Source organism: Sciurus vulgaris, assembly GCF_902686455.1.
Source record: "Sciurus vulgaris genome assembly, chromosome: 5".
Taxonomy (NCBI): domain Eukaryota; kingdom Metazoa; phylum Chordata; class Mammalia; order Rodentia; family Sciuridae; genus Sciurus; species Sciurus vulgaris.
The window spans coordinates 115,695,627-115,709,102 of NC_136465.1; the positions used below are offsets into that span (position 1 = coordinate 115,695,627).

The 13,476-nt window shown below is 42.4% G+C and overlaps 1 protein-coding gene across 1 annotated transcript; it reads left to right on the forward strand.

Moving 5' to 3' along the window:
* Nucleotides 1–1,721: 1,721 nt before the first annotated feature.
* PRR13 (proline rich 13) lies at nt 1,722–5,236 on the forward strand. Its single transcript, XM_079141011.1, has 4 exons — nt 1,722–1,832; nt 2,404–2,442; nt 2,785–3,158; nt 4,580–5,236. Exons 2-4 carry the CDS (start codon nt 2,424–2,426, stop codon nt 4,619–4,621), a joined length of 435 nt encoding a protein of 144 aa, XP_078997137.1. The 5' UTR covers nt 1,722–1,832; nt 2,404–2,423; the 3' UTR covers nt 4,622–5,236.
* Nucleotides 5,237–13,476: the final 8,240 nt, after the last annotated feature.

A 13,476-nucleotide genomic window follows, 5' to 3' on the forward strand; every position in this document is an offset into this window, starting at 1 on the left:
CCTTAGTTGATAAATATTCGCCATAGAATGTGACTGATTTTTATGTATGGTCTCAGTGTGCTTAACAAGAATGAGCCCAGCGGCATGGTGGTATAGGTCTATAATCCTAACAATTTGGAAGGCTGAGACAAGAGGATCTTAAATTCAAGGCTAGCCTCAGTAAATTAGTGTGAACCTGTCTCAAAATTAAAAGAAAAAAAAAATAGGGGTTGAGGATGTAGCTCAGTAGGAAAAGTGCCCCCTGGTTCAATTTCTGGTACAAAAATAAGGATTTAAAAAAAAAAAGACTGAACAGGTTACCAGGACTGTGGCACATGCTTGTAATTCCAATAACTCAGGAGGCTAAGACAGGAGGATTGCAACTTTGAGGCCAGACTCAGCAATTTAGCAAGAACTTGTCTCAAAATTAAAAAAAAAAAAAAAAAAGGCGGGAGGCTGGGAATGTAGCTCATCGGTAAAAAGGCCTAGGGATTGGATTCAATCCCTAGTTTACAAAAAAGAAAGAAAAAAAAATGAAGAATAAGTGGGCTGGGATATAACTCAATGGTAAAGTGCTTGCCTAGTATGCATGATGTCCTGCATTACCAAAAAAAAAAAAAAAAAGTTATTGGGTCAGCCATGGTGATGCATATCTACAATTCCAGCAATTTTGGAGGATGAGGCCGAATGACCACAAGTTGAGGCCAGCCTAGGCAGCATAGCAAGACGGTGACTCAAAAGATGCAAAGGGTTGGGGATATAGCTGCTAAGTGATAGAGTTTCCCCTGGGTTCAATCCCCAGTACCAACAAAATAAAACAACAACACAAAACACATGAGAGTGCAGGGCCCTACATCTGTAATTCCAGCTGCTTGGAAGGCTGAGGCAGAAGGATAGATAGCAAATTCAAGGCCATTTTGGGCAATTTAGTGAGAATTTGTCTCAAAACAAGCATAATAAAAAAGGGCATCACCAGTACTGCAAAAGAATGAACAGTCCTTAAGTTTGGGGTTCATGGTTCCACATATACACAAACACACACATATCAAACTAAGTTTGTTGATTGTGTTGTTTAAAAACAAAAAACGATCAACAAAATGTTATTGCAGCAATCCAGAAGAGATGATGGCTGGTTGGGAAGAAGGAAGACAGAAGTGGAGGGATTCCATATGTATTTGGAAGACAAAAAGAATTATTAGTGGTGTTGCTTTGGGGTCGGTGGGAGAGGGAAAATTGAAGGAGAGGCATCAGGATGATCTCCTTGTTTTTTTTTTTTTTTTTTATCTTGGTCAACTGGATAGACAGCGGAGCCATGTAAGTGAGATAAAGAAAGCTGGGAGAGATTAGGAAATCTTTTCTTTTTTGTATATTTCTTTGCTTCAATAGTGGAGAAGAGGGAGCTGGCAATATTGAGATTTGGGGCTGAGATTCAACAGCTTCTGGTCCTTTTCTAGAGCTCTCCATATTTCTGTATTACAACACTTAGCAAGGTGTGTTCACATTACAAGGTATTTATTGCACCTACTGATATGAGCTCAGAGAACAAGGGCAGAGTTTCTGGTCCGCCTCGTAGAGACTTTGACCCGCAACTGTCTTCGCCTGCCTCCTCGCCCAGCCGCCGCCTCAGCACCCGCCTGCCCCAAGGGGCTCCGCCTAGCCACGAGAGCAACCGTTTCCTCCTATCTAATAGGGCCGCAGCGATTGACGAGTCTGCTCTCCAATCATCAGGCCGAGTGACCAATTAGGTGGTAATAGGGGCGGGTGCCGAAGTATGGGATGAGGGCGACCAGGAAGTGAGAGCTGAGACTGCAGGAGGACGGATCAAGCTCAGGCGACTGTGGGAAGGTGACCCGGTATCTGGATTCCCTAATTTTCTCTTTTCCCGGGACAGGTGTCCCTTTGCAGCTGGTAGCTAGGATCTCCATTTGCCTTCTTCGGGGGAAGGGGTGTGTCAATTTATTGAAACCTTGGAGGACCTTGAGCTTCCTTCCTCTTACTTTGCCTCGAAGCAGATCCTTCTCTTCACCTGAGGTTGGGGACCTCTTTGGGTGCCTGTAAGGTTGTTGGAGAGCCTTTCTTCTCCTGTGGGCGGTTAAAGCCCTCTGAAATCAGGCCCAGGAAAGGGATGATGGTGATCCGAAATTCGCGGTTTCTGCCTCCTTCCGGGGAGTTAGACATCGCCAGGTGCGGTCGAAGGTAGTAAAGGTGAAGGGGCCCTGGAATTAGACCAGGGAACTGGGTGGAAATAGAGTAGGTATTGAGGAGAAGGAACGACTGAAAAGAAACATTTACACGGAGACCGCGGTGGTTTCCTAAGTGGGTGAATCTAGGTGAGGCGGGGGACGTGGATGCTTGGCTTCGGCTCTAAATTGCTCTCATTCCCGCCTTCGGGCCGTCAGCGTTTTGCCTTTTCTTTCTCCTCAGGCTGGGGGAAACACCTGAATATGTGGAATCCCAGTGCCGGTAGGTGTTTGGGGGATCTACAACAGGAAGTTCCTGTATCACCCCCCACCACTCCCGCATTCCCCTACGCCCCTGCTTCTTGTCTCACTTGCAAAAGCAAAGATCTCAGCCACTGCCACCAAACTTTTGGCTTTCCAGAGTTCATTGTCTCTCTCTCCCCAGCCCTGCCAGGACGTTTTCCTTTTTCTCCCCAACTCGGGTTTCTCTCACTTACCCTCCTTTCTCCTTGCCTTTCATTTTCCTTTAAGTATTGGGTAAAAAGTCAGTCTTTTAAAATTCTTGTTTGTTGTCAGAGGTTTTGGGCTATTCTAATATTTATCTGTTCTCTGATTCTTCCACCAGGGCACCCAGGGCCAAATCCATATCCCCCCAACGTGGGGTACCCTGGAGGTTCCAATCCTGGATATCCACCACATCCACCACCTGTCAATCCAGCCTTTCCTCCTGGCCCCTGTCCCACTCCCCCAGGACCTCCCCAGGGGATGCCAGGTTTTCCTCCAGGTGGGTCCCCTTATCCTGTGCCACAGCCAGGATATCCAGGATACCAACCCTCAGGTCCCCACCCGCCTCCATATCCACCACCTGCCCCTGGTATGTCTCCTGTGACCCCCATGGCTCCTGGCATGATAGGCCCAGGAATGATCATGGACAAGAAGATGCGGAAGAAAATGAAGAAAGCTCATAAAAAGATGCACAAACACCACAAGCATGGCAAGGTCAGTGCCCTCTGGAACCTTGCTAGGAAAGGGGTGCGCCCAAGAGGGATTAGGTGGGCAGGGGGTGGATGAGGGGGATTCAGAATCTGTGGACATGGGGGATGTACTCTGGGTTGCTCTGGAAGATGGTGCTTCCTTTTTGTAAAATAATCCTACTGGTAAGAATGAAATAATCTTGAGGTATTCGGCTCCTCCCAGCTGGAGAGTGCTAAGGTGAGCCTTAGAATGGATATCAGAATTAAAACCCCTCTTGTCTGCCTTAATCTCACCCAGAACTTTTGCTCCCTGCCCCTCAGGTGTGTACTTTAGCAAGTTGGACACACCCACTGACGTTGTACAAATGTCAATTAATCAACTCATATAATAATAACAATAATAATCTGGCCCTATTTCCTGGAGTTTCTTTCTCTCTGTCAGTATTCTCAGGTGTTGTGTTAATTACATAGGTGCTTTCTGTGACTCAGCCTCAGATAAAGCCTAGGGCTAAGGGGGTTTCATGCTTAGCTTCAAGGCAAAGAATCTTCATTGGACAGGAGTGCTAATTAACAAGGGTAGGAGCAGCTCTAGGACTTAGGAAGGAGTAAACCAACCTGGATCCTGAAGAGGACGTAAATTATATTTTTTTAAATATATATATTTTTAGTTGTAGATGGACACAATGCCTTTATTGTACTTATTTATTTTTATGTGGTGCTGAGGATCGAACCCAGTGCCTCACACATGCTAGGTGAGCGTATTACCACTGAGCCATAATCCCAGCCCCTTACATTACGATTTACTGTCTAGTATTTGTTTGCCTTGTGGATTTGGACTCTAGTTTCTGATTCTGAGTCTTTTGAAATCTGAAGAAAAGGAAAGAAGAGATTAAAAATGTTTTTAGTGGTAGTGTTGATGGGATTATCTCTGTAGAAACCTTCAGTAGGACTTCCCCAGCCTTCTCTCCCATCTTCCACACTTTCTCCCTTTTGGGGCTTAGGGAAAAAGTAGAGATACATGAACATGCACCTGCAATTTCTACTTTCTTTTTTTAAGAGTCACAGAATCCAATTTCTTAGATTTGCAGGGATTTTGCATGTAGCTAATCAATAGGCATTTTAAGGTAACAACTGTTTCCTAACTTGGTATTATGCTTGTGCCTACTATGTATTCCTTACCTGGACATTGACTCAGGTATGGAAAATTGCAAACTTGTTTCAAAGACATCATGTTAAGTTCTATGCCATGAATTAAGATGACTTAATCCTTTCTGGGATGCTCACTGCTGAAGGAAATTCTTGCTTTTGTTGTTTAAGGGACAGTCTGATTCAAATTCCTGCCCTTTGAATACGTGGGTGGTGGGGTTGGATACCAAAGAATGACCCATGTATTGATCAAAGATCATTTGGATCTGATGCTATGTCCTTTCCCCTTTCCCCTTGCAGCATTCCTCCTCTTCCTCCTCTTCCAGCAGTGACTCTGACTGAATACAGGGCCTGGACCCTCCCCTCAAGTCTCACCAGTTCTGCTCTCCCATCAAGCTTCAGCTGCCGTGTTGTACTGGGGAATTTAGCCCTTGTGCCCCTCCATCCTGTCCCCACCTGAGCCTTACCCTACTGTTCAGTCTTGACAGGCTAGGGAAAATGGGAAGAGGATTGCAGTGGGCTAGCAAGGGCAGCCTTCTCACTGCTTGATAGATCTTATAGCTAAAGAGCTTAGCAGGGAAGCTGTTTTTTGAAGATGGTGAGACCTCTGAACTAAATGCTGAAGATAAGTTTAAGTTCTGTAAAATGTGATCTTTCAAAATTTCCTTTTATAATATGTGTAGATTGAGGGGGGAATTTGTGGAAATTTCACTATGATGAAAAACCTGTACATTTTTGTAATGTTGGCACACTGGAGTGATTTATTGGAAAATATATTTCCCAGCAGTCCTCTTATTGATTGTGCTAATGGCAAGGCTGCTGGGAAGTAGAGTCCTCTTGGCTGATGAGCTCTGAATGCCCTTTTGTAAGCTAATCTCTACTCCTTAGCTCAATATGCTATCATAGGTCCTACTCTCATTCTCCAACTCTGGGTCCAAATAAAACTATTTCTCCTGATCTCTGTTTACCTGCACATTGGACTACTTTTGCTGCCCTCTGCAGTCCCTTTCAATTTTATCAGTTCTGTAGTAAGGGACCAGAGCATCAGTGAGGAAGACAGTGTACTATTTTTGTTTCATAAGTGGGAGGAACCTTAAGACTTGGTTCAGTCTTAGCAGAATGAATCTTTATTGTCTTCCCTTGGGTGAATGGAGATAAGACTTTAGCATATTTTTGTATCTGGTTGCAGAGGTTTTCAATCCTGACTGCCAGTTAGCTATGAGAGAGAGATAGAGCCCAAATGGTCTCAAAGATTCTTTATGGATGTGGCCTTACAAATCAATAATTTTAAGAAACTGGTGCATGCAAAAATTGAGGACCACTGCTTTACTATAGGCCATGCACGTACTACACACTGGGTTCTTTTTTTAAAAAAAGTAATTTTTAAGTTAATTAATTAATTAATTTTTGGTATTGGGAATTGAGCCCATGGGCACTTAACCACTGAACCATATCTCTAACCCTTTTTAAAAATATTTTATTTAGAGACAGAGCCTTGCTAAGTTGCTGAGGCTGGCTTTGAACTTGTGATCCTCCTGCCTCAACCTCTTGAGCCACTGGGATTACGGGTGTGTGCCTCCATGCCCAGCTACACAATGGGTTGTTAAAGATAAGTTGAGTGGAGGAAAAAGGCATTTAAGAGAACTAATTAATAAAGATAAATGCCAGGTGTGTGGCACATGCCTCTACTCAGGAGGCTAGGGCAGGAGGAGTGCAAGTTTGAGGCCAGCCTTGGCAACTTTGTGGGATCCTGTCTCAAAATAAATTTTTTTTAAAAGGCTGGGGATGTAGCTCAGTGATAGTATGCCCTGGGTTTAGTCCCTACTACTGCCTCCCTCAAAAAAAAAAAAAAAAAAAAAAAAAGCTTCAGAGTACCAGAGGGATAAAATTTTTAAATATTTTTTTCTAGTTTCGATGGACCTTTATTTAATTAACTTATATGCATGCGATGCTAAGAATTGAACCCAGTGCCTCACACATGCTGGGCAAGTGCTCTACCACTGAGCCACAACTCCAGCCCTAGAAATAATTCTTATTGGGAGGGAGAGAGGAGTCAAAGGTGACATCACAAAAAAAAAAAAAAAAAAAAGAGGAACATTTGGACTACCTCTTTGGCCTTGAATGTGAAAAGTATGGGTAAAAAAGATAAAAGGATGAATTTACCATGTGGATGGCAGAGAAGAGCTAGGAACAGCCTGTGCTTAGGTGCACAGTCATAAAGCTCCACGGCATGTTGGGAATCATAGGTATCCCAGTGGGATTAGACTGATATCCTGGAAAGTGGTTTATTGAGGAAAATACTGTGTTCTGGGTGGTAAAGCTACGAAGAGGAATAAGACAGTCCCCACCTTTCTTGACCTTGCAAGATCTAATGGAGCTGATGAATATGTGAATAGGATGAAAATACAGAAGAAGGAAAACAGTGGAGACGGGGATCAAGCAGTGAGGGAGCAAAAGGAGGAGTGACAGTCTCACTGGAAAAATGAGCTAGGGCTAGGTTGGGACTCCAGATGATAAGAGCTTCCTAGTTGGTAAATATCCCCTTAACCACCTACTCAGTGCTTTTCTTTAAAGCTTGTGTAATCTTCATGGCAACAGCGAGCTAGGTACTATTACTTCCATTTTGTATATGAGGCAAGCTGAAGTAGTTAATAACTGCCAGGCATAGTGGCACATGCCTTTAATTTCAATGACTTGCAAGACTGAGACAGGAGAATTACAAGTTCCAGGCCAGCCTCAGCAACTTTGCAAGGCCCTATATAACTTAGATAAAAAAATAAAAAGGGGGCTGGGGAGATAGCTCAATTGGTAAAGTGCTTGCCTCACATGCACAAGGCCCTGGGTTCAATCCCCAGCCCTGCAAAAAAAAAAAAAAAAAAAAAAAAAAGAAAGAAAAAAAAAAAGGGTTGGGGGACATAACTCAGTGCTAAAGTGTCCCTGGGTTCAATTCCCAGTATAATAAAAATAAAAAGGACTGGGAATGTAGCCCAGTGGTAAAGCACCCCTGGATTTGATCCCCAGTGTTGTCTCTGCCTCAAAAAAATAAGTTTAATAACTTGTCCAAGGTCATGTGATAGTAATGGTTCAGGCAGCTTGGAGCTCAAGCAGCGTGGCTCTTGAGTGTGGACTCTTAACCTATTGAGTTCTAGGCAGAATAAGGAGCTTCACAAAGGCACAGTTTTAAGAAGGGGCAGAATGAAGTTCAGGATCTCCCAAATCCATGTTATTTTTGTAGGCACTTGCCAGAAAGAATGGGGCTTCAGCTGAGGATATGGGACTGGAGGAGTGGACTTGAGGGAGGTTTTAGAGGTGGAACCACAGGGCTGGAACTGAGAGCCAATCTTGAAGAAGCAGAGGGTGGGAGTGTTCTGTTGGCTGTACTGTAATCCATAGCTTGTGCCTGCAGGGAGTTATGTAAAAGATATTTGAGGTCTTCCTGTATTTTATAGGGAGCTTTTAATTTTATTAGAACATCCAAGTCCAAGACTCACTTTTCCATTTTCCTGGATTTGAGGGTCATTCTTTTGTGTTGTTGTTGGTGCTGGGGATTGAACTCAGGGGCACCTGACCACTGAGCCACATCCCTAGCCCTATTTCATATTTTATTTAGAGACAGTCTCACTGAGTTGCTTAGCACCTCACTTTTGCTGAGGCTGGCTTTGAACTTGTGATCCTCCTGCCTCAGCCTCCAGAGCCACTGGGATTACAGGAGTGTGCCACTGCGCCCAGCTGGATTTGGGGACCATTCTAAATTAAAAACTTTTTTTTCAGGGTTGGGGATATAGCCCAGTAGTAGAGCACTTACCTAGCATGTGTGAGGCCCTGGGTTCTATCCCTAGTAGCACCAAAAAAATATTTTTCTTAGTCAATGTTTTAGCAATTCTTCCTTTTTTTTTTTTTGGTACCAGGTATTGAATCCAGGGGCACTTAACCACTGAACCACATCCCCAACCCCTTTTTATATTTTATTTTGAGATAGGGTCTCACTAAGATGCTGAGGATCTTGTCAAGTTTCTGAGGCTGCCTTTGAATTTATGCTCCTCCTGCCTCATCCTCCCGAGCCACTGGGATTACAGGCATGTACCACTGTACCCAGCTTCAACTCTTTTTTTTTTTTTTTTTTTTTTTTTTTTTGCGGTGCTGGGGATTGAACCCAGGCCCTTGTGCTTTTCAGGGAAAGCACTCTACCAACTGAGCTATATCCCCAGCCCCTCCCTTTTTTTTAATATACATTTTTTGTAGGTGGACACAGTACCTTTATTTTATTTTTATGTGGTGCTGAGACTCAAACCCAGTGCCTCATGCATGCTAGGCGAGTGCTGTATCACTGAGCCACAACCCCAGCCCTTGACTCTTACTTTTTAAGGAGGAGAAGGGAGATGTGGGCCTGAGAGGATTGTGAAGTGAAGAGAAAGAGTTGTTGATAAGTAAATGAGAAATAAAGGAGAGACAGTGAGAGGGAAATAGGGGAAGAAAACAAAAAGAAAGGTTGCTGGTGGGATGGAGGTCAGTTGTAGTGCATTCACCTAGCATGCACAAGGTCCTGGGTTCAATCCCTGGCACTATGAAACTATGAAAAATAAATAAGAGAAACAAAGAAAGTGGGAAGAAAATTCACTAGCCCTCATTCTCCTGTTTCTAACTGGGGAGATACATCTCCTTGTCCTGGCATTTTTTTTTTTTTTTTGCATGCTAGGGATTGGGCCCAGGACCCTGTCCATGCTACTACCTACATGCCCAGTCCTACAACTTGACACATATTTATTTGGTACTGGGGATTGAGCCCAGGGGTACTCTATCAATGATCAGCTATATCCCCAGCCTTTTGTATCTTTTGAGACTGGCCTCAATTTGTGATCATCCTGCCTCAATCTCCAGAGTTGCTGGGGTTATAGGTATGCATCACCACACCTGTTCCTACAACTTTTTTTTATATACTAGGGATTGAACCCAGGGGTGCTTTACCATTGAGCTAAGTCCTAGCCCTTTTTTTTTTTGAAACTGGGTCTCACCAAGTTGCTTAGGGCCTCAATAAGTTGCTTAGGCTAACCTGGAACTTGCAGTCTCCTGCCAGTCTCCCCAGTTGCTGGAATTATAGGTGTGCACTACCATTCCCTTTTTATTTTTGATACAAGGTCTCAGAGTTGCTGAGGCTGGCTTTGAGCTTGGGATTCTCCTGCCTCAGCCTCTTTAGCCCCTGGGATTATAGGTGTGTGCCACCATTCCAGGCCCTGCAACATTTTTTTTTTTTTGGTGCTGGGGATCGAACCCAGGGCCTTGTGCATGCAAGGCAAGCACTCTACCGACTGAACTATCTCCCCAGCCCCCTGCAACATTTTTAATAGGATGTTCAGTGAAAAGTGATCCTCTCGTCCCAGACTGTCCCATGACTACCAGATTCTTTTTTAAATCTGTAGAGCTAGCTATTCTTTCTATAGTCAAATCTTCTCTTTTTATTTCTACCTTACATTGTTGTCATTCTTCTTCTCTACTTCATATCAAATGAGAGCATACTGTTGGCTCTCATTTGTACCTAACATTTTTTTCATTTAACCACCAAATATGAGTTGGTTTGTATATGTGTGTATTATATATGTGTGTGTATATATACATATGATTACAAGTGTGTACCACCACCCCTGGCTATTTTGTCTTAAATAAACTTGACTGCTGTAGTGAACAGAGGTTTAAAAATTGCACTGGGCACAGTGGTGCATGCTTGTAATCTTAGTGACTTGGAAGGCTGAGGCAGGAGGATCTTAAGTTCAAAGCCAGTCTTAGCAACTTCGTGTGACCCTGTCTCAAAACAGAAAATAATAATAATAATAAAAGGGCTGGGGATGGTGCTCAGTGGTTAAGCACAATCCCTGGCACGCGCGCGAGTGCGCACACACACACACACACACACACACAAAAAAAAAAAAAAAAACAAAGAAAGAAAGAAAAAAGAAATTGGGAACCATGGCTATATCTGGTTCTGAGACTTTTAGAGGGACTCCTCTGTTAAATATTATACATTTAATAAAGATTCAGATTTCAAAATGAAACTCTGGCAAGAGTGGGCCTGTATTCCTTAAGGCAGAAGTTCTGACCCTGAGTAGTGGTTCTTTTCTGTAGAATCGTCCTGACTCTAGTTTTCCTGTAGTCCTTCCCACACCTGTTGACTTCTCCCAGTTAGTTGCTTCCCTGGGCTCCTGAGAACATTGGTTTTGCATCCCCTGCTTTGTGAACCAGTACAAGTCTGCAAAGATGGTGGTTCTCAAATGTTTTTATTTCATGTCATCACCACCTTGTATTCATAAAAGACTCTATTCTTTTCTTAGTTAAAATGATGGCATGATTTCTACTCAAATGAGAACAGGAAATCCATGACATCTAAAGTTGACACTTTAACTTTGGGGACTTTGAATAATGGGATGAATCTTTAGCTTTCTGTTTTTGAAATCATCTCCCTGTTTCAGGTTGCTTTGTGGCCTTGGCCAAGTTTATTCTCTTGCCTTACTTGTTTCTCCTTGTAAGAGTTTATTGATTCATAAAAGTCAGGTATTGCTATTAGATGTGACCTTTCTTACTTTTGGTGCTGGGGACTGAACCCAGCCTTCTGCATGCTAAGACATGCTTACTTACCGCCAAGCTACCCCCTCATCCTCCCATCTCTCTCTTAGCCAGCTCAAATACAGCATTTGATCTTTTTTTTACACCCTCGCTTCTATATTATAGATGATTCTATAATAATTCTATAATAATGATTCTATAATAATCACTTTCACTCCATGTCTCAGAGCCCCAGGAGTATGATTGACTCAATTGCAAAATCTTGAGATCATTCTGACTTTCAACTCAGTCCACACAGTAAACCTACTCCTTAGTTTGCTTTTTTTCTGAGTGTCCTGACACTTTCCTACTTCTTTCCTTTCAGTATTTGTTCTGTTTTTCACCTTTGCCAAATGATAAACTTATCTTTCTTTCTATTTCACATTGTTCCTAATATTTAGCAACTCTTTTGGGGATTGGGAGAAAAGACACTTGAGTCCTCAAGAATTATTTTCCACTTTAGGAAGTGATCTCTTTTCAGAAGACCACTAATTTGGGGCTGCTCAATAAAACCTGACTGATATTAATGCCAGAACAGATGCTCAAAGTACTTGAATAAGGTTCAATAAAAGTCTAGCATTTGCTGTATCTGTCAATTTCCTTATTTTGTCGTAGTTCATGCTAGAGTTCCTGTTGTTTTGTTTTGTTATTGGGGATTGAACCCAGGGCTGCTTTACAACTGAGTCACATCCATCTAGCCCTTTTTATTTTTTATTTTGAGATAGGGTCTCACTAAATTGCTTAGGGTCATACTAAGTTGCTAAGTCTGGCCTCAAACTTGTACCTTGAGTCAAGAGGATTTATAGGCATGAGCCACTGCGCTTGGCTTTTTTTTTTTTTTTTTTTCAACTTTTTAATGTGGAAATTTACAGATAGAAAGATCGAGAAAATATTTTAATGAACTCCTACATTCCTTACATAAATACTAGCTTTAGTAATGATCAATATTTTGCCAATCTTCTTGTATTTCATATCGCCTTTTTCCAGTCTTATTAGAAAACAAGAAAAACTGTCATCCATAGTGGGGCATGGTGGAGCATGCCTAAAATCCCAATTACTTGGGAGGCTGAGGCAGGAGGATCTCAAGTTGAGGCTAGCCTGAGCAATTTGGTGAGATCATGTGTCAAAAATAAAAAATGAAATAAAATAAACCCATCTGGGATTTAGCTCAGTGGTAAGTGTTCCTGGGTTCAATCCCCAAAACCCAGGGGGGGAAAATCATCCATAAAATACTACCTTCACTCACTAACATGTTGGTAATGTTTTATCAAATACCTATGTGAACCATTTTAAAATATGCTGCATATTTCATGACACTTACCCTTAAATATTTCATCATGTACTTCCTAAAAAGCATTTCCCTCTATAACCACAATTCCATTATCACACAATATTAACAGTATTTCCTATTTTATCTATTATTCAGTTCATCTTTGAATTTTCCCACTTGTCCCCAAAATATCTTATATAGTTCTCTCCATTCCCAAACCAGGATCCAAGCAAGATCCACACATTACATTTGGTTATTAGTGCCTTTAATTTTTTTCTTCCTGCTCCTTCATCTTTTTTTTTTTCTTTTGAATATTTGCCATTTTGGAATGATCTGGCCCCCACGTTCTAGGGTTACAAATATCTTATTTTATAATGTTGGGGTTTAACTTGTTCCTTTATCCCCTGTAAATTTCCTGTAAATTGCAAATTATTTGTAATGGCTTGATAAGATTAATACTAAACTTTTGACAAGAATACTTAATAGATGATGTTGTGTACTTCTTGTTGCATCTCATTGAGGACCACACAACATCAGAGTTGTCCTATAACTAGTGATGTAAAGTGTGAGCATTTACTTGTGTGTTGTGACTGCCAGATATTTCCTTCAAAATTACTTTTCGTACTGTGCAATTTGCAAATAATCTGTGTGGTGACAGTTGACATGTTCTCTAACAACGTTTCTCTTAAAATTTTGACAGAATTATTCTGGGTTGCGGAATGGTGATTCCTAACTCTTCCATTTCTTGTACATTTATTGGATGGGATTCTTTATAAAATCAGGCTTTCCCATATCAGTTACTGATAAACTATAGTTCTTTCTAAAAATGGACGGTAAATACTTTTTTTAGTTACCAGTTTCAGAGTAAGGAGTTAGTGTAATAATCGCCTTCAATGTGGCGAATTAGCCTTTTTACTTTTATTTATTTTTTATTTTACTTTTTTGTATCAGTACAGACTACTGGGTTTTCCTTGTCTCTTCTCATATTCTCTCCACCTATTCCTTCATCCTCTTCACTTGATCCAAGGCGACTGCCACCTCTTTCGGCACTACACCCGAACTTTCCAGTTAGTCCGCTAGGTGACTCTGGTTTCCCCTGCACCCCTACACTGCCGATCTATCGCACATCTTGCCGTTCGCTACTGGTCGTCTCGTTGGTGCCGATTCGATTCAAGGAGCCGCTCTAGGCTCTTTGGAGGCCGTTAGCATTGCGTGGGGATAGTCTGGACGACGCAGTCGCCTCGCCGGCCCCCGGGGCGGTTAGCGCTTCCGGGGTCGAAGGGTGCGCGGGGTTGAAAGCGGGCCGCTCCGCCCCGTCCCCCTCCCAGACCAG

Coding starts and splice junctions, on each gene's coding strand:
- PRR13 (XM_079141011.1), top strand. Junction 3,159..4,579: donor AACACCACAAGCATGGCAAG/GTCAGTGCCCTC, acceptor TTCCCCTTGCAG/CATTCCTCCTCTTCCTCCTC.